The sequence below is a fragment of the Perissodus microlepis genome, chromosome 18 (genome assembly GCF_051167445.1).
Source record: "Perissodus microlepis isolate ML-2025 ecotype Zambia chromosome 18, ASM5116744v1, whole genome shotgun sequence".
Lineage (NCBI taxonomy): Eukaryota > Metazoa > Chordata > Actinopteri > Cichliformes > Cichlidae > Perissodus > Perissodus microlepis.
Window position 1 is genome coordinate 27,539,270 of NC_140478.1, and position 20,243 is coordinate 27,559,512.

General features: G+C 38.9%; 1 protein-coding gene across 5 annotated transcripts in view; it reads left to right on the top strand.

Annotated features, from left to right (window-relative positions):
- The window catches only part of LOC146368063 (rho GTPase-activating protein 12-like), a 63,587-nt gene that overhangs the window by 33,399 nt on the left and 9,945 nt on the right, over positions 1-20,243 (top strand). For 3 of the 5 annotated variants that reach the window (XM_084911321.1, XM_084911317.1, XM_084911318.1), the window contains exons 3-8: positions 15,132-15,398; positions 17,424-17,639; positions 18,014-18,094; positions 18,399-18,527; positions 19,184-19,258; positions 19,867-19,928. In XM_084911321.1, coding sequence (XP_084767447.1) covers positions 15,132-15,398; positions 17,424-17,639; positions 18,014-18,094; positions 18,399-18,527; positions 19,184-19,258; positions 19,867-19,928 — 830 coding nt within the window. The remainder of the gene's footprint in view (positions 1-15,131; positions 15,399-17,423; positions 17,640-18,013; positions 18,095-18,398; positions 18,528-19,183; positions 19,259-19,866; positions 19,929-20,243) is intronic. The other 2 variants (XM_084911319.1, XM_084911320.1) reach the window with 2 other exon arrangements.

Sequence of the window (20,243 nt, forward strand, 5' to 3'; positions counted from 1 at the left end):
TACAGTATGTAGGCAGTCTTTGATGTAGCTTTAGTCTGAACACCGCCTCTTTAATCAGCCCTATCTCCAATTGATTTCTCACCCACATGTTTGACTTTAGAGACGTTGTCAATGTATCACGGAAGAAAGTAGTTTTTGTTTTTTATGACTCCTGAGATAGAAAACAGTTGTTTGTAATGACCTCAAGGTTTTTATATCAGTGTTAGCGTTGTGTTTGTGATTCTAGAGGCTCTTCTGACCTCTGCAGTTGTTCCAGGAAGTCTTTAGGTTTATGACCAATGATGGATTTTTATATTTTTAGTATGATAGAACTGTTCTGATTCAACCTTTGTATTCTAGTAGAGAGGCTGCTATTTTAATTGTGGCTGATTCTCATGATGACTGTTTTCATGTATCATTTAGTCTATATATTGCCATCAGATGATAAAACCAATAGTAAAAAAAAAAGAGATCCAAATACTTTTGTCTCTTTCCTGCAATCAGCTAAATAGAACTATTTAATGTTCACTTTTATTCTTTTTAAAAATCTAAATTATACATTTTAAAGCTCCGTGTTGTTTCTATCTCAGATGGCCTGGTTTTATTAATGTACATTTTGTTTCATAGAGTGTCTAGCATCACACGTATGTTATAGAAGGCTAAAGACGTATAAGGCTGTATTAACATTGTGAAATGTCTATCTTGCGTGCTGCTCAATATCGTTTAATATTTAGTATCTACTGTTATCTACTGCGAGCTAGTTTATTGTGATGGTACTGTTTTTTTATTATGTTGCTCTTTTTTTGTTTGCTTTCTCTTCAGTTTTTTTTTTCTCCATACAGGTGATCCAGGTGTTTTGTTTGTTTTTCTTTCTTTCTTCCCCACTTTCTCACCATCTCTTCTCCCCTCTGGTTTTCTTTCTCTCCCTCTCTTTCTTTCATTCTTTCTCCCTGTCCTATCCCCCAGTCATGTCTGTCCCGTTTGTAGCAACCGAAAATAAAATAAATTCATAATTATAATAAAGGTCAATCAAATGGACCAATATGGCAAGGCCATGATGATCCACTTGGTAAAATAAATCCGCTTGGCATCTTTCTTGGCCTTAAGACAACAATTCTGATGGCTAAAGATCCAAACGGGACACAAAAAAAAAGAAAGAAAGAAATGTCAAATTTGACTTAAATATAAGAAAACTGGGGACCCCATTTGTGAGTGGATTATATATTGTTTTTTTAAGTTAATTGTTATTTGTTATTTTTGTTTAACAGTCAGTTTTTTTTAATATTCATTGGGACAAAATTTAAGAAGTTCATAATAGATATGATGTACTACTGAGTATTTGGTGAACTGTAGATAACTATTGAAGTCCATGTGTGACAGGGATTGCAGTCATTACCCATGAAACAAGGAATTCCCAGTGAGATTGTTGAAGGACTTCCTGCCCTCTGGGAAAACTTTGACTCGGGAGGTAGAGTGGGTCATTTACTAATCAGAGGATTCGATCACTGAGTTATTCAGTCTGGTTGTTGAAGTGTCTCTGGATGTGCGTGGTAAATGAAGGCAGCCTAGTATGGATGAACAGTATGGATGGATATGTGAATATTTATATGGCAGTGTCGTATAAAAAAAAAAAAAAAGCACAAAAAGAGTAGACAAGGCCTATATTAAAGAGAAAAAAAAAAACTACTCCAACTCTGTATTACAAGACAAACAACGCTTAAGGCCACTGACTGACAGATCAGTATAATAGTCTCAAAGAAATGTATGTATTGATGCTTTCTCAGGCTTCCTGTATTGGTAAATTTAACTGACATTTTAACTGTTTCATGCATGTTTTTCTTTTATTTCAGTTAGCTTTGTAAGTATTCAGTATTGTTTCTGTTTTTTGTTTTTTGTCAGCCATTTAGCTTTGACTGAATAAAGTCTACTTAGATAATTTCAGCTCCCCTCCAAGCCTCTTTATCTTCACTCTTGCTGAATCAAGTGCTTCATGGCTGTGGTCTGTCACTGTTTTCTCGGTTAATGGATGCATAGCTTCATTCAATGTCAGTGAATGGACACCCAACACATTTGGACTGCTTGAAGAACCCCAGTCAGTGTTTGAAGAAATAATACCCAGTCCTGTCTGGATTTGTTTTTTAATGCTTTAGTGTGCCCAGCTGGGTCAGAGTGCACAACAGTGAAGCTGTGTCTGTCCATAATAAGATCAGACAAAACGTGTACAGCGTGGCTGTACAGTATTCAGTGGTTTATCAGATTTTATGTCTTCATTTTTAGCTTTTTTTTAAGGTTGTAATAAGTTTCGGTGTTCAAAAAAAGTTAGTGATTTATCTTAGTTGGAAATGAAAAATGTAAGGTTTTTCAGATTGACCTTTCACCTGTGTTTACAGATGGTATATTTACCTTTCAAGTCAAAGTGTGACATTTACTATCTTTGTTTTACAAAGCCAGATGTTACAGTGTTGGCATAAGAAGGTGGAATGCTATAAACAAAGCTAGCTTAGGTGACTTGGCTTGTGAAAGGCAACCATAGATGGTATTTGTATATCACATGGACAGAGATACCTGTTGATTACTGCTAACATAAAAATAAAATGGTGCTAATTTAATCTGCTGAGAAGACCTAAGCACACATTTCTTGGATGGGCTTTTGGGCTGTGTTAACCCCACATAGTTTCATAAAGCAGAGAATTACCCATGTAGACTAGAACAGTGTACCAGGCTGGAAACGTGTCTGATTCATGGTTAACTGTGAGCATTTTAAGGGAATTATATGTTCATATAGTTTACATACTGGTTGTTTTATGTGATCAAATTGTGATAGATGTGTTGTGATTGTTGTTTTAGTGGACTCTAGTTGAAGAACAGGCTGTGTCCCGTTAATGTTCTCTGATGTTCTGCTGCTGAATGGGAAATGAACCGAACGTGTCCTGCCTGTCGCCGAAAGATTACTACAACAACAGCGCGCACACACATGCACAGCCATCTGCCTCATCACTCACAAATCAATTCAGAGTTCTGCTGCAGCCACACTGAGGTTAAACAGTATCTGACAGTGAATTAAAGACTTCGTTTGCTTTCAACAGCCTGTTGGCACGTCAGACGTTTATCTTGACTACGAGAAAATGATAATCTCCGTCTGCGGAACACTCATTTATAATGGTGTAAAACACACACACACACACACACACACACACACACACACACACACACAGTGAAGCTTGATTCTGCATGTGCTTGTCAGTTTTTGCTTGATAAAAGACTGAGGGGTCCACAAATTGAGTTATTGCACCAGTGATAAACGGTTCTACAAAAAAGGCCTAAAAGGCTGAGAGAAAGGATCAGACAGGTGCACAAAGCTGCAGGTGTCCTCTCTTACTGTCTCCCTAACCCTTTAAACCACATTTTCCCATTTTCAGTTCAGCAGGAAATGTTTGGCATGCTGTATGGGCAGCTCTGTTGACATTTTCTGCTGCTGGCAGTGACGAGTAAATGTTTTCGTCAGTGTAGCTGTCTCCACCTCCGCTTGCTTTGTCCCTGACATTTCTGCATTTGTTACGTTAACCACAAAAAGTCAATCTTGGCAGAAAACCACTGAAAGAAATTATAAAAGTTTTGACTTGCGATCCATTATAGCACCAACAAAGGCAGAATTTTCAGGGGTTTAATTTTCTGCAGGAAAAACTGCACTTTTTCCCCAAATGAGCTTAACTAAGAATCTTTAATAGTTCTGTACAGCTTGTATAAGAAACCCATAGTAAAGCTAAGCCGTGTTTACATCATCTTACTGTAATGATCGTAGCCTTTGTATGTGTATATGTATGTCCTATTTCCTCAATAATGGCTGGGCTGTAGCTCATGTGGTCATTGGAGTACGAATAAATGTAAATTATAGATAGAGAAAACTATAGGAAAAAAGTGCTTGTATGAATAGTTGTGATTTGGTGAGCGAGGCATATACAACAGATGTATATGTTTCTTTTTTTTGGGGGGGGGGGGTTGTTATGTTTTCTTTTTTTTTTTTTTATCTGTGTTAACTAAAAAAATAATATAGATTCTTTTGATTTTCATATATAATATGTTCATTTCATCTCCCCCCTGCAAATGTGATGTTACGTTCTCCGTTTGCTTTGTTTCATAGTCATGTCACACAGGTCATTAGCCAATGAAAATACCCCTGATAATCCTCCTTTCTAACATAAACAATTACCTAAACAATACGTTTGGAAAATGTTTTATTCAGTATGACCCTAAAGGAGTGACTAAGCCCATAAGTTCATCAGAAACAGAAGTCTGGGCTGGGACCATTTTCCCATTGACCTTCTGTGGTCTTTTCACAATCACAGTAGTCAGCCCCTGGCAGCAATTAACAGGAATGCAGGTTTAAAGTTCATTTAAACACACTGACTGCCAACAACAAGCTATGTGAAAACCAGTTAAAACCCACACCTCACATATCTACATGGAAGGAAACATTCCCAAAATTTGCTTTCCTCCTAAACAAGCTCAAATTTGCAATTTATAGTTGACTGATATATGCTGATGACATGACTCATTCAGAGTGTCTGCATGGGCAGTTTTCACAGTTCACTGTCAAGGTTGAAATTTGGTTAATTTAAAGGCGCATGAGTGATTTGTTCAGCATAGCAGCAGCCTGCTGCTGTGCATCACACAAGCTATTCGAAGGAAAGGGTTGGCACTGGGACACACTGTGAAACCACCTTATTGAGATAAAGTCACCAGAATTTCACACGTAAATCATACATAATAGAGAACAGTGCAGAAATTTGTTGAATTAATTAAGAATCTCTCCTTAAAAAATGACTCATAATAACTGCTTTGTTTGCTTTTTAGCTTTTTAAGGCAACTCTGTGGCTGAAGCTTTTTAAGGCCAGCTGGAATAGTAGTGGTCTTGTAACCAGAAGATAATGAGGTTAAAAAAATTATTGAAAATAGGCCAGAAACTCTCTCTCTTTCGTGAACCATGCATCACCATTTAAATGAGTCTTTAAGCAAAGCATTTAATGCCCAGCTGTGCTAATAAAGTTTTTTTTAAAAGCACCAAACAGTAGGAAACTGTTGCTTCAGGCCTGAGAGTGTGTTAATTTATAAATGCAAAACAGGTTGATAAAAGTAGATCCAGTCCACTGAGCTGTAGCGTCTTAAGTTAAATGGGTAGTTTAAATAGAGTGGAGCAGACCTGAGTGTGAACACCTGGATTTGAGTTAGCATATTTGCACTTCCGGTTCCCACATCTCAATCTGGGCTCTTTCAGTTTGCCTACTGTGGTTATATGAGTAAGATTTGCAGTTGATTCAAGTTTTAGAGATTTTCAAATTTTGTATTAAAAAAAAAAATAAAAAAAATGCTAAGACTAAAGATGTTGTTGGGCATATTTGGCTTTACGGAAAACACAGGAGGTTAGCAGTTGTGATAGCCTAATGTTATCATGTTATAAAAGTGGCGTCAGTGTGCGATTATCTTGCAGTACAGCACATGTATCAAAAAGTTTTATTTACCTCAAACCTTATTTTTTCGCAGTAATCCAAAATGTTATGGAAAAAGTCAAAACTTTGTAAAGACTCTGGACAAGCTTAGTGTTCTTAGGAAACCTACTCAGGTTTATAACGCGCTCTGTTTATTGTGGCTGAGAATCCGATTCAGCGAACTGGTCTCTAAGCCTGTGGGATGATATTGTGACTGGGATTAGCTGTGCAGTAGGACGGCACAGATAAGGAAGAGTCTCTGTATCTTTGCTTCATATCTTCATCCTCCTCATCTGTGTTGGCTGGATTGACAGAGCTGGATTGAGATAACAGGCGTCAAGATGTCAGCATCAGTCAGTTGTGATTTAGATAGTGTCTGAAAGCCTGCTATGATGCAGTCCTCCATTTATCTATTTAAGATACAATGAAGCAGCCCAGAATAGGATAATCTCAACCACGGCTTGCTTTTCTGTGGTGAAAACATCATCTTTTCAATCTGGTTTTTCCCTTTTATGCTTTTTGTCTAAAGGATTTCTTTTTTTGATACATTTTCAAAACCAAGATAACAAATGCACTTTCCAGGCTAAAAAAAAGACTACTTCTCTTAGCTGTTCTTAAAATCCCTCTTTAAATATCTAACGTTTCCTACCTGGCAACAGGATGGTTGGCTCGATGTCTGTGTGTTAGATAACAACATTAAATCCTCTGCTGGAGCCCGGATTGGAGGAGAAAGCTACATAGAGCACACATCTTCGGAAGTCACATCCATTTGCATTATGTGTCCTGAGCAGTGACCACACCTGCCCCCTTGCCTGCTACCCTCTTACATAAACACACACACACACACACACACACACACACACACACACACACACACACACACACCTTTGTATATAATATTTATACATGCCAGCTGTCCTTAATGGACCCCTCCAGCTCTCAGACAATCGCTGTGCTGGATTATTAGCATCATCAGCTGTGACCAGTCAGGTACATGAAATTAGAAGATTAATCGGCATCTGCAGAGTCTAAAAACAACACTATCCACATCCTTTATCCTAAGGCACCTCTTCAAATATTACCCATTGTATTTTTAGACTTTATTAGAAGAACACATGTGTTAATGTGGGCACAGCTGCAAACCCATTGGGTGAATAGATGACCCTGAGTAACACCAAGCCTGTTTCTGCTCACTTGTTCCTCTGTTTATGAATCTCATTAATGTGTGTGAGAACTTTACTGCATTGGATGAAAAAAAATAAATAACATGTTCACAGTTTCTCTGGTTTATCAGCTTGTAGAGATTTCCCTAGTTCCCCATGGAAAAGATTGGCATCAATATTTGGATAACGTTCAGCCTTATCCATTGGACTGTGTTTAAGTAGTTGGCCGTCCTTGATTGACTGATTAATTATACAAGGTATTTTTTCCACTTATTTCCCTGTAATTCTTTTTTAAATCCAGCACCTAACCCAGTGGGGACTCATATTTAAAAATAAATTAATTAATTAATTAAAATAATTAATTGATTCAGAATGTTGACATTGTTGTAGTAATTAATCACATCACTGGGGAAAAATGCTTAAAACTACACAGGTTCACTGGTTTCAGTTGTGTAAATGTGAGGATTAGCTTTTTTTCTCCTCTTATCATGTTAAATTAATTGAAATGAGTAATTTGGAGACGTTACCTCAAGATAAAAGAATCTGCAGTAAGCATTTTTCACTTGTTAGTTTTTTTTAACCCTACACTATTAATTTAACTGATGGTGAGACCAGCCATGATGTGTACTTGGAGATGGTGGCACTGAGAAAAAGACAGCAGACTGAGCTTAGGTAGAAGAGTTTGGAGACTGTACATAATAGTTTGTGAATCCTTGCTTATACCAATGTGACATATAGACGACGGCTCAGTTATCTGCAATAAATACCAAGAAGCCTTTTTAAGTTAAAGATGGATTTGTAAATGTGATATTTATAAGGTGTAGGATAGTATTGTTGAAAAGGATAAGATTGACCATTTGTAGGAACTGAACACGTATCTGAAGTTATAACTGTAAATCAGTGACTTTAATAATATTAATGAACATCCTGTAGCATGCTGGGAAAAGTACCGATTTATACCTTCTTTTTGTTTGTTTTTTTTGGCATGTGATTAAAAACAACATTGTAACTGTACCACATACTGAAGGCATTTTGAGTTCACCCAGGTCTTGAACCCACCTCAGGCTGTTCTCTTTTTGTCCCTGCATTGTCTGCTCTTTTCTCCTGTTGAATGTCACTTCTCTTGGGTTGCGCAACTATCTTGGGTGGGGCCTGTGTTTCAAGGCCTTTCTGTGTGTTTGTCCATGGTTTGCTGTTCTTTATTATTCAGTTGGGTCATATTTGGTGAGATTACCTCAGACTAGACTGAAATAGGCATCAAGCTGCAATGAGCATGTGTTTTACAATCCTGGGGTTTGTCCGGGTGTCTTTGTAACTTTTCCAGACACATTAAATGTTATTTTTGATTGCAAGCTCCTTCCCTCTGTGTTTTTTATTGTTTCCCTTTCCCTCTGTGTTATTCCTACAGAAGAAAAAATGTCACGTTTAGTTCACTGCTCATGCTGTAAAGTTCTCACTGCGTTGCAGTATCTGTGATGTAATCAGCTCGGCTCTAACATAGCCTCCTTTCTTCCTGTTTCGATCAGGTGTTGTCATGCTTCCTAGCTGGTTTCAGCTGTCACATGTAGCTGTGAATTAAATTTTACCAGTATACCAGTAACTACACTGATCCCAAAGTGGACCTTAAGCTAAAATACAAACAAAGCATAAGTGGGGGGGGTTCTTTCACTTTTATTTAAATTTGTTTGAGGTTTTTTTAGTTGTAATTTCTTCATGTAGTGAGGATAAACTTGTGCTAACATCATGGATTTATCTTCAGCTGCTATTATTTTTATTATGATAGCTGTGTTTTTTGGCATGTGCACACAGCCACACACTGTTTAACACTTTAAGGTAATTTTGTTTGGATCAAAAAAATGATTAAAACATGAACTTTTCATTGTAACATGAAACCTGTATCCCACATGTGAAGAAAAATAGGGAGTTTTTCTGCTTCCGTCAGCTACATTAGTGCAAAAAAGAAATGTTATAACACCCTTCCAACTACATTATGCAATACACTGTAACCACCCAACATGACCACTGCAGTGAAAACCCCCTCCAGTGAAACTAAAAAACTGAATGGACAAGGAAGTAGAAGAGGGAAAGGGCCGGCCTGTCTATTTTTGTTTTTGTGGGCATGATTGTGCATGTGCACACTTGTATGTGTGCACACTTGTATGTGTGCACACTAGTCAAGCGCGCACACTTGATTCACATCAAAGTACCTGTGTGTGTTTGTGTTTGCATGGCCCATATCCCTGCAGGTATGTGGCGGAGCAGGTTCATCTGTGTCAAATAGAAGAGTTAAACGTGGACAGACACACCTCTGCCTCCTATTCCTCCTGCATCACTGCTACGTCTCTTTAGGTTTAACTTTGTTGTCAGGCTGCCACCTAAAGGACGGTGCGACCTTAACCTTTGATTGTCTGTGTTTCTGCAACTGTGGAAACAGAATGGTGAATATTACAAAAAATCCTCAAAAGGCTGAAACTAATGATACATTTCACCACTGAATAATTGGCATTTTTAAGAACTTTTTTTTATGGCATTTTTTATGTGTATTGTTATTTTATTGTGAATAGAGTAGTTGTATCTGTTATAGTCCTGCTTGTGTGCATCACTATCTGATGCCTATGAGTTTAGGAACATATATATATATATTAGGGCTATATTAGGAAAACCTGCGATGTGCGATAACTGTGATCAATACTGCGATAACGATATGACTTGCGATAAAATAAATAGCAAAAAAAAAAAACAACAACAAAAAACGAATACATAATTTCCGTTTTACTGCAACAGTTTTATTTAATGAAAGCCGTTGTGTTAGCAGTGTAACAACAAAGTGCACTTTAACATTGAAACATTGCCGCCCAAAAAAAAAATTCTGAGGCTTGAATTCTGAAAGACATCCTTCCCGGTCTCTAGAATTAGTTTTAAATAAACATAACTTAAATTATACTGCAAATTATCTCAATGCAGTTGTTCATCATTTTACCACTCACCAAGTAGTTATGATGTAAGTCAAAACTGGAGAGGAAACTTTACTGTAGTGCTTGCGTAGTTTTCAGCTTGGCTCAGTTCAAACATGACGGTCTTGCGGCATGTTTCGTACATTTGTGGAGTGAAAAGTAGTTTCGTGAGGGGATGCGGTATCTCCGGTCCACTTTATGTATCAGACTGGTGAAGCCCTCTCTGCTAACTGTATTTATAGGCATCATGTCTTTGTCAAAAATGTGTAATGGCCTCTGTTATTTCTTTGTAGCGCTTCGACGTTTTCTCATAAGGAGTTCCACTTGAAAAACTCTGATACAGAGACGGCTGTTGAACTGCTGCGCTCTTTGTCTTAACATTAGCAACCTTTGTTTGGCTAGCCCTGTCTACCTACAAATAAGCGAGGTACTATTTTTTTTTTTTTTTTTTTTTTAGGCACGAGTTCATAGTCAGTAGCGTTCTCGTCATGTGTCTCGCTCGCAGCCTTTACAACTCTGACTCGTTGCTGCAGCGTTGTTCGCTCCCCACCTGCGTAGGAGGCGGGCCTCTAATCCATTTGATTGGTTAATGCTGTGAAGGGCTCTATTCGACTGGTCAAATGTGTAAAGGGGTTTCTTTGATTGGTAAATTCTTTAAAGCACGTGTGTAAACATTTTAAGGTACCCAATTATCGCAGTTTACGCCGTCTTTTGCGATGGGCCCATCGCACAGGCTGATATCGCGATGACAATAAATTTTCGATTTATTGTGCAGGCCTAATATTAAAATATATATATATCTATATCTATATATATCTATATCTATATATATATAGATATATATATATAGATATATATAGATATAGATAGATATAGATAGATATAGATATATATAGATATATAGATATAGATATATATAGATATATATATATAGATATAGATATATATATATAGATATAGATATATATATATAGATATAGATATATATATATAGATATAGATATATATATCTATATATATATATATCTATCTATCTATCTATCTATATATCTATCTATATATCTATCTATATATATATATCTATATCTATATATATATATCTATATATATCTATATATATATCTGTAATCATCAGTTTGTAGTCATGATCACAGTGTTGCACATTGATCTGTTTTCAGTGTTGCTGAAATCATTTGACTAGAAACAACAGAATTGAGCATTGACACTAACTTCACCAGACATTTGTTTTTGAAAAGCAGCTGAGCAGTTTTACAGTTGACCCCAAATTTACGAGAACCAGGATAACTTTGCATAAAATAAACACACTGCTCTGGATCTCTCAGCAGACGAGTCTAAATATAAACAGTGTGATGCCAAAGCATCTGCAGCCAGTTCTCTCCAGTGTTAGCGCTGATGGATTCACTGCCTGAAGCGGAGTCTTAGGTTCTTCTGTTTTTCCTGGTCCTGATGCGGTTTATCTCTGAGCTGAATAACACTGGGCCGGGTGGTTATTATTCAGACTGCAGGCTGTGCTGATAAGACTGTAAATTTAGAACTGGCAGCATCACTCAGAGTCCCTTTCGTTTCTCCACCCATTAAGCGGTGCTCTGGTCTATAATAGGAAATTAAGATGCTGAGCTGCAATCAGAACTGTTAATTGGCTGCTGCTGTGTAGTGAACCCTCAGGCTCAGACTGTGGCCTGTACACCGGGTGCTGTGGTTGTACTTAACTTCTGGTGGAACTGTGGTTTGGTCAGCCTGTGTAATCATCGGCTCTGTGTAAAATGGTAAATGGCCTGTATTTGTATAGCGCTTTACTAGTCCCTAAGGACCCCAAAGCGCTTTACACATCCAATCATTCACCCATTCACGCACACATTCACACACTGGTGATGTCAAGCTACATTGTAGCCACAGCCACCCTGGGGCGCACTGACAGAGGCGAGGCTGCCGGACTCTGGCGCCACCAGGCCCTCTGACCACCACCAGTAGGCAACTGGTGGACACAGTGTCCAAGCCGGGGCTCGAACCAGCAACCTTCCGATTACAAGGTGGACTCCCAACTCTTGAGCCACGATTGCCCTCTTTCTCCCCACAGTTTGGTTTCTTAATGATTTCTGTTCGTGCCGTCTCTGAAAATGACCACCGTCATATTTGGAAATATTTGTTTTGGGAAATATTTGATTTTCCTCCACAAGGAAGAACATAAAACATCGTTAAATGTTTCTGATAGTGTAGCATTTCCAAACTTAGGAGTGCTGCACACTAAAATGGGTTCTTTCTTCTTAATTTAATTTGCCTGCTTAATTTCCCATGATTCCTTATTTTTGTTTTACTTTAATTTATTTAATCATAAATGTTCATGGTCATTTCAGACAGAATTAAAGAATTAAACATTAAAAATGTTTATCATTTGTTCTAAAATACTTCTCACAGCCCACCTGCAATAACTACAAAGGCCACACTTGTTTCCACTTTTACCAGCTTGTAAACTGTAGAGGTTTTCTGTGTTCCTGGCATTGACACGCAAGTGGCTCAGATTTATTGTGGCAAAGCAAACTTAATCAGCTGTTCACCCACTGAGCTGCATCGGATGCATTATACAAGCTCTCCTTTTATTGTCTGTATTATAAGATGGCACTTTAAACACTAGGGTTACTCATAAATACACAACCTCCTAATTTTATGCTTCATAAAAATGTCACAGCGAGCACTTTATTTCGGATATTTCACTGCAGGAATCCCTGCAGAAAATGTGCATAGGTGCTGACACCTGACTCCATTGCAACCTGTACTTAAAGCACAGTGTACTGACAAAGAGAGCAGCTTCCTCATACTGAGAGGTCAACCTCTTAATGTTCAGTGGCTTCAGAGCTCCGTATTGATTAGCTGGTCAGTCTGATAACACCAGATGTCCAGCACCAGCTGCTCAGGGATATACTGCTGCTTTAACAGAGTTAAGAGACTCCCTGTGCATTTTTAATGAGCCAACCTGGCAGTAAAGACTTTAGTTACATAATAGGGGTTTATTTGATAGAGCATATACAGCTTTGGTGATAATCATGCTGTTCTTTTCCTGAGATGCTCAGATTGGTACAGGCATGAAGGGGATTTTTATTCTTGTGTTTTTACAGTATTGATACAAAAACAAACTCTTGTTTTCTGTTTCATTAGAACTTCTCATCTCTTTTAAAAATACAACCCTTTGGTCTGGCAGTAATACACAAAGTGTCTACTTGTCCTGCACAGATTTGATGGAGTATGCAGAGTGTTACACGCATATAGTCATTTACATGGAGGTAATAGCAGTGAAAGGATGTGGATGTATATCACATATAATCAGAAGTGACAAAAATCACCATCATCTAAATATCCTCCTTCGTTTGATAAAAGCCTATAATAACAAAGAAGACTCTGGCCTGCCAAAGTGCAGTGAAGCTAACGTTTGATCCAGCTTCAATTAAACAAATGAAACAAAATAAATGCACTTAAGGCACTGAGACATGATAGTTGCTGTGTATCAAGGAAAATAGCCTTTTTTTTTACCTACATTACATGCATGGATCGCATGTGGCTTGTTGCTGTACTGCTAGTAGAAAAAACAAAACAACACTGCTTTGTTGAATTCGCAGAGTTGTCTTTTTTTTCCACTTAAGCTTAAATTTCCGAGCAGCCTTGAGGAAACTGTGTTTTTCGTGGCCAAAACTGAAGTGGGCGACCACCTCTGTGGCTTTTTAACGGTCGATTGACTACCAGGACTTCCCCTTTGACAGATCCATGCACTAAATCACATGTTTGTGCAGCATTATGCAGGAAGACCACAGAACAGTCACCAGTGTTGCACGCTGCATGCAGTAAAGCAGACTGACAGCTTCAATCAAATCACTCAAAATACTAAACAGGGACGATGGCAGTGATCCGTTTGATGAAACGTTTTTCGCGAGCCATTTCAGTCCATGAAGAGGATGACGTATTTACTATTTGTCAACCACTGGAGGTAATTTGTCGTGCATTTTAATTAATGGGTGTAAATTTGCTCAGCATTGCAGAGGCTTTCTACTGAATGCTGGCTGTAACTTTGAAATCTAGAGCTTTGCTTGATAACCCGCGTGGTCAGAAACTTTTAAAGAAAGTTTGGACTTCTGTGAAATGTTTTCACAAATAGAGGGATGAAACTGTTTTAATTATATAATAAGATACAGTATGTATATTGTGGTGCTGTGATACTGTATTGAACAGCTAGCACTCATCTGAGGCTCCTACTGAATATCAAGTTCTCCTTGGTACCTCCAGCTGTTTGCTTGGCTCCTGCATATTTCATCCCCATTGATTCCCATGCAATAAAAACATCACAGAGCCAACGTTCGGAGGCCTCAGGGCACTGGCATTATTCATGCCTCTGTCTGCCCTGTCGCTCTGCAGCCGCGCTCCTTCTTTGTAATGCCAACATGAAATAATCATGACAAGAAGCCCATTGACTGGATCACTGGTTCATCTGGGTTTTAAAGGATGCTCTGTCATTAGAGCAGAGCTGTACTACACAGCAATAGAAATGTTCTTCTTTGACTGAACAGGAGCTCTCTTGTTCACATGGCACTTGAATATCACCATATTTTACGTTCTTAGGAGGTTAGAGTTGTAATCATGTTTGCCACTGGTTAAAGTGACGGTTACAGACTCACCCTTAAAAACATTTGAGTCATGGTTGGTCAGGTTTTCCAGCTTGTTATACAGGAACATTTTTGTAAGTGTATAAGTATCATGACCTGATTGCTGCATGTTGAAATTAAAACAGGATCTGAAACGTAACGCATATTTTCCTTGTGAACTTGAATAGCTCAGTCCAGCCAGTATCATTTTTCACTGTCTGCAGAAACTTCTTCTTCTGAATGATGTGTACAGGGGGGGACAATGCAAGTTAAAAAGGAATTCTTATCGTTAGCAGTTATCCAGTTAGTTTTTAAGTAAAAATGTCAATCAACACATTAGGGTTTGCCAGTAACCAGTAACAGTCCTTTTCTGTGTTCAGAGTTGTTCAGATGAGGTTGGACAAACTCTCATCCCAGTGTTTAGGATGCATCTTGAGCTAGTTTAACTTCCTCTTTTCTACCTGACATGGGTTATTGCCACTCCCAGTTGTATAACAGCAGCAACTTCCTTCCCTTGTCCTTCTCCAAGTTCATTCAATGATCTGCTCCTCCACAGCTCACAAAGCCTTGAAGTAGAGCTTGTAATTTCTCTCTGACTTTAGTCAGTTACTCAATGCTCCAGTGCAGCTGAGAGAGTAGAGTAAACCTCAAACCTACTGTGAAGATGAAACTCTGTAGGAATGGAGTGTGGGGGTGAGCTGTTTGATGTACGTGCCGTTCTAAAATGATTCAAATGAAAATGTCTACCAGCTTGTGCGTGCAGCTGGTGATTTACAGCCTGAAAGCTGTGAATATTTTACATCATGCCCCTTCACTCACTGTCCAGAAACCTTTATGTAACAGACTTACATCCAGTCACAGATGAATCACAGTTCCCTCTTTCTTTTTTCCCTTCCTTAGACTGTGTCTTCTGGCCAGGGCCGCCCCGAGTCACCCGTCTACAGCAACCTCCAGGAACTGAAGATCACCCAGTCTACCCAGCCCCCTCTGCCCTCTGGCTCCCCGCTCCATGTGGTTGGAGACTGGGAGACCCATAAGGACCAGAATGGTAGGCACTTCTACTACAATCGCGCCACCCAGGAGAGGACCTGGAAGCCACCTCGAACCAGGGACAATAGCACCAGAAACTTGCAAGGAGAGAGCCACAGCACCGGAGAGAGCTCAGAGGTAAACGCAATTTACCGTAGTGGAGGTTCGTGAAGTATCGCGAGCATTGGCAACACTTTTGGGTTGCCTTTTCCTGAGCCATGTGCCCTAGTATCAAGATGCATTACTTTGAGTTTTAACAAGCAGTGACATAGCCTCGTGAATAAATATGAAAACATAACATTAGGCTTGTTTCCCCCCCCTAATATCAAAGAAACCATTTTATGGTAAACATCTCACAGAGTGGGTCCTTTCATGCAGGCACCTCTGCATGGTGGTTGTGCAGAAATCTGAGGATCGGCTCTCTGAGAAAAATAAGAAACTGAGGCATGAAAACATGGAGTGACTGTGAGCTGGGTCACAGTCAAGTCATCAAATTAGAATGAAAAGTAGACAGTACAAGTTAATGCTAAGAAATGCACCAATACAGTTTGTGTTGGACATGGAGACAGTCTCAAACTACCAAATTGCATTCAATTTAAGGTGATATATTTACAGATGATATATTTATCTACATCATTTTAAATGCTTAATATGTGAAATGATGGATAACAATACATTTTAATAATGAGTTGTGTTGCTGTGAAATGTGCAGCAGTTTCATTGAATCCAGTCTGATTTGCAAATGCAATATATGACATTTTGGTAACCATAGATATTTTGGTAAACAGTAACAAATAGAAATATAAGCAGCTGCTTGGACTATGAGTAAGCCTATAAGATGATCAAAATGTTTGGAGCAAGTTCAAATTGTTTAACACCCAGCAAGAGCACATAAAAGTGACGTGAAACTGCCCATCACATCATTGGTACTGTAAAAATGCTTTAGATAGCTGTTTTTTTCATTTTATGTATTTTTATCTTGAAAATCAGCAGAAACATAGTAGACAGCCGTCTACAAGTCAGGTCGAAATGCAGGCTGTAAGAATCTGAGAAGTGTAAAGTAGAGATCATAAAGGGTCCGGTCCTTTTCCTCTTTTTCCCACACATGTAAGCCTCTGATCAATCACTGCATAATTAATATGTACTGTCCCTTTTAAATAAGCATTAAAATAAAGCAGGTGCAGCCAGCCTTTATACAGTTCTTCTGACAAAGTTTATATTTTATTAAATCCTTTAATCTAAATTAAGTCCCAATTGTTATCGCATCAATTTTTATAACAACATGAACTCGGAAATGTTACTGTTGAACCTTCGAACAGGTGAGCCATTAATCACCTGATGTTGCAAAAATGTTGACAAAGTCAAACTGGTTCTCACAAGCACACAGTTACATAAACCCGCTTGTACACAGAAGTTGTTCATATATACTCACCCAGCGTCAGAGCATGAGTCAGAGACAAATATTAAACTGAAAACAAATATGCCGTGGCAGTACTTCATCACATATTGTGGCTGTCTTCTCACTCACATTGCTATACGCGTAGACAGATGGAGGCAACTGCAAAATTGCTCTTTCAGCCCCGCCAGATTGTTTTGGGAGATTTGGATTATCAGACAGAATATATCTCGGAGATAATGAAAGTTCTTGTTTTCTTTCTGACGCAACAACAGAATGATTTGTCCTTGAAAAGCTATGAGTAAAAGTCCACAATGCTGTATTTCAGTTCAAATGAGATGACTACAGCTGATCAACAGTGAATGACTATTTTTATAATCAGCTCACACACATACACACACGCGCTAGTGACTTACCACATACCCCTGAGTCATCTCTAATACTGACTCAGCCTCTGTTTCATTAAATGACTGCACCACACTGCCACCTACAGGCCCAACGCAGGCACTGTCCCCTCATCTGTTCTGTGCCACAGTGCGGGAGCTGCCTTCATTACTGGCCAAAATCAAGCAAGAACATTTTTAGCGCTCTGTTGACGTTTCTGGGTCTCTGTACTGAATCAAACTGGTGTTGGGTGTTTTACGGATGATTTATTGTTTCTGGGTGCATGACTGTCTTTTCTTCTCTCCAACGCTGTGGTGAAATTTGCCCTCTCCTGTCTCTTTCTCTCTCTTTTTTTTTTTTTTTTTTTTTTAAACAAATGGCAGACCACCCCTCTCTCGCTCTCGCCGTCTTTCCTCCCCTTTCTCTCGCTTTCTATTGGTCGACTGCAGCCTCTGTCATCGGAGGACACCTGCTTCAGTACCTACTCTACCTACTCTAGCCAGTCAGACAGCCAATATGGCTCGCCGCCACGTGGTTGGTCGGAGGAGATGGACGAGTACGGTCACACGCTGTACGTCAGTGACTATACTAACGAGAAGGTACCGGCTGCACCGCTCCAATCTGTCTTTACTGCAGGGGGTTTCTGGGACTGCACGTGGGAGCGGGTTTTGATTTGATTTGCAGGAAAGTTCTGCTTGGGGGGCACAGCACAAATGTTTCCTGTTAACAAGGAAACTATGATGATACCAAACTATACACACTTTTACCTATTATTTTCTTATTGTCATAATTTGTTTTAATGGCTTTTATGTGTAACTAAAAGGAAACCCAATTAGGTCAAATCTACTCAGAAAATAAATGAATAAAATCTCAATCAAGACAATATAACAGAAGGCTGAAAATTAATATATAAATAAAATAAATTTTTAGGATTCAAACCACTGAATGATTTTTCTCCGGTGTGTCTGCTCAGTGGTTAAAGCACGTTGATGACCAGGGAAGACCTTATTACTACAGTGCAGACGGCTCCAGGTCAGAATGGGAGCTGCCAAAGGTGAGACGCTAAAACAGTTGCGCGATGAGAATTAATGGCGTACTGACCTGTTGTACAGGTGAGCACAGTGTACGTGCTGCACAACCGCACAGGATGGACCACACGTGATGGGGCGGTAAAGCTTCATATTTCAATGCAACAAGAGATAACTAGAGAATAGTTGCGACACCTCTACTGCACCTAATAATTTAATATATTATTGCAAGGGCTTTTTTTTTTTTTTTTTTTTTTTTTTTTTTTGTTAAGGAAAAAATGGTTTTATAGGTATACTGAAGTCATGCAATTCTTTGTTTCTTCAATGAAGTACAACCACTCCCCTCCCCAACCCTCTGGGGATGCTCCAAAGACCCGCAGTCTAGACAGAAGAAATGTGGAGCCCATCGTCCTGACCAAGTGGAGACATAGCGCCTACGTCCAGGACCCAGCTGACAAGGTCTGACACCCCTATACAACAAATTGTACTGTTAGTCTCATGCACCTTACTTATCCTTAAGGTTTCCTGCTGCACCTGGATTTAAAAATAGACCGAGATATTTGTTGAGCTAAGATTTTCAGTTGTAGACTGATTGCTTTGCAGCGGCTGTTAAAAACCAGGCGTTTCCGATCAGGCTCTGCACGCCCACATCCATACAAACACCAAGTCAGTAGCCTGTCACCCTGATCAATCAGTGTCTGTTCCTTCAGCCTGCATGACCGTAATCACACAACCGGAGTGATTATTAAACCTCCTTTCTCACTCTCAGTTGATTTTATTTTTAATTTAAATAATTTGTATTAATCACAAACTGGACTTTTGCAGCAATGTTGGATGATTGTCTTTAAAATGTACTGATTAGCCTGAACATGAAGTAGTTGTAGCTGCATGAAACCTCATAGAAACTGTAGTTGCATCCACATCTTAATTAATAATCCTTTTGTGTCTCCTGGAAAACACACAGGTACTAGACACACATTATAATCTCACTGCTAATTACCATCACCCTCTTTCAGTTGTCCGCGTCTCCTTAACCTTGCATCATTTTCTCATTAACCTTCTTTTGTTAGCCCATTTGACATTGTTTCTTTTTTTCATCCCTGTCTCCTGACCAGGATGCTCCTTTGGGTCTCAAGCCCCCCTCTCCTGACTCTGACTCCTGCCCTTCGTCTCCCAAGCCCCCCGCCTCTGTTAGTACTCACCACTAACCTCACCTTCTTCACCTCCTGCAGGGATTTAACGTGGTCTCAGACTGTTGGATGGTGACACATGTTGTATGGCAGGTTTCCTGCACAGGTCTTTGTCCCAGTTAAATAAAAGAAGCTCAACATCCTGAAGGAAAACTAAAGTCCAATTGAACAAATACCTTAAACCTGTGTAGGAAATCCTGTTAATAAGCAGCACTGTGGATTATAAAAGCATTTCTTCACCTTGGTTAATCACACAGAAGTGTTTATATTGTCAGAAATTGTTTTCCTGAGTTGGTTAATTCACCAAAAATCACCGTGTTTGTCTGAATGTTGCACAAGTAGTTTTAACGTTAGTTTATTCTAAAACATTTTCATTCAGTGTGTGAATTCTGCCTTTCAGAAAAGTGGTATAGTAGTTTTTTGGATTTTTTTCCTGCATGCTGAAGGCTGTTATTATTCTGGTGGTGGGATATTTGGTGGTGGCGGTGGTGTTTTTGTACGGCAGTAGCAACCAAGATTAAACAGCATCTCTCTCTGTCTCTTTTTGTGGGAATTATCAAAATTAATCAATGTTAAAACTGTGTATTAATTTTTTTCCCCCTCTGCAGCCATCTGAAAAATGTGGACTTCTGAATGTGACAAAGGTCACTGAAAATGGCAAGAAAGTGCGGTAAGTAGTAGTAAGTAGCATGATGATTATGGTTAAAGGGATTGATGAGTTTGCCAGTCAATTTCTCCATTACCCATTAATGAATATCAATATATGAGATTAAAAATAAACTGAAGCTGCCTCGCCATAGTTTCAGGTCATGTCTCCACATATAACCAACATTTGTGACACAGATTTGGGCTTGCATGTAAATGGGTTCGTACCTGGACTTTTCAGTCCTTTAGTGTGTGTGAAAAAGCTGATGCCTATTTATGACTATTGGATTTATTTATTTGCTTTTTAAATGGAGCTTCAGGCAACAATGTATTTGCAGAG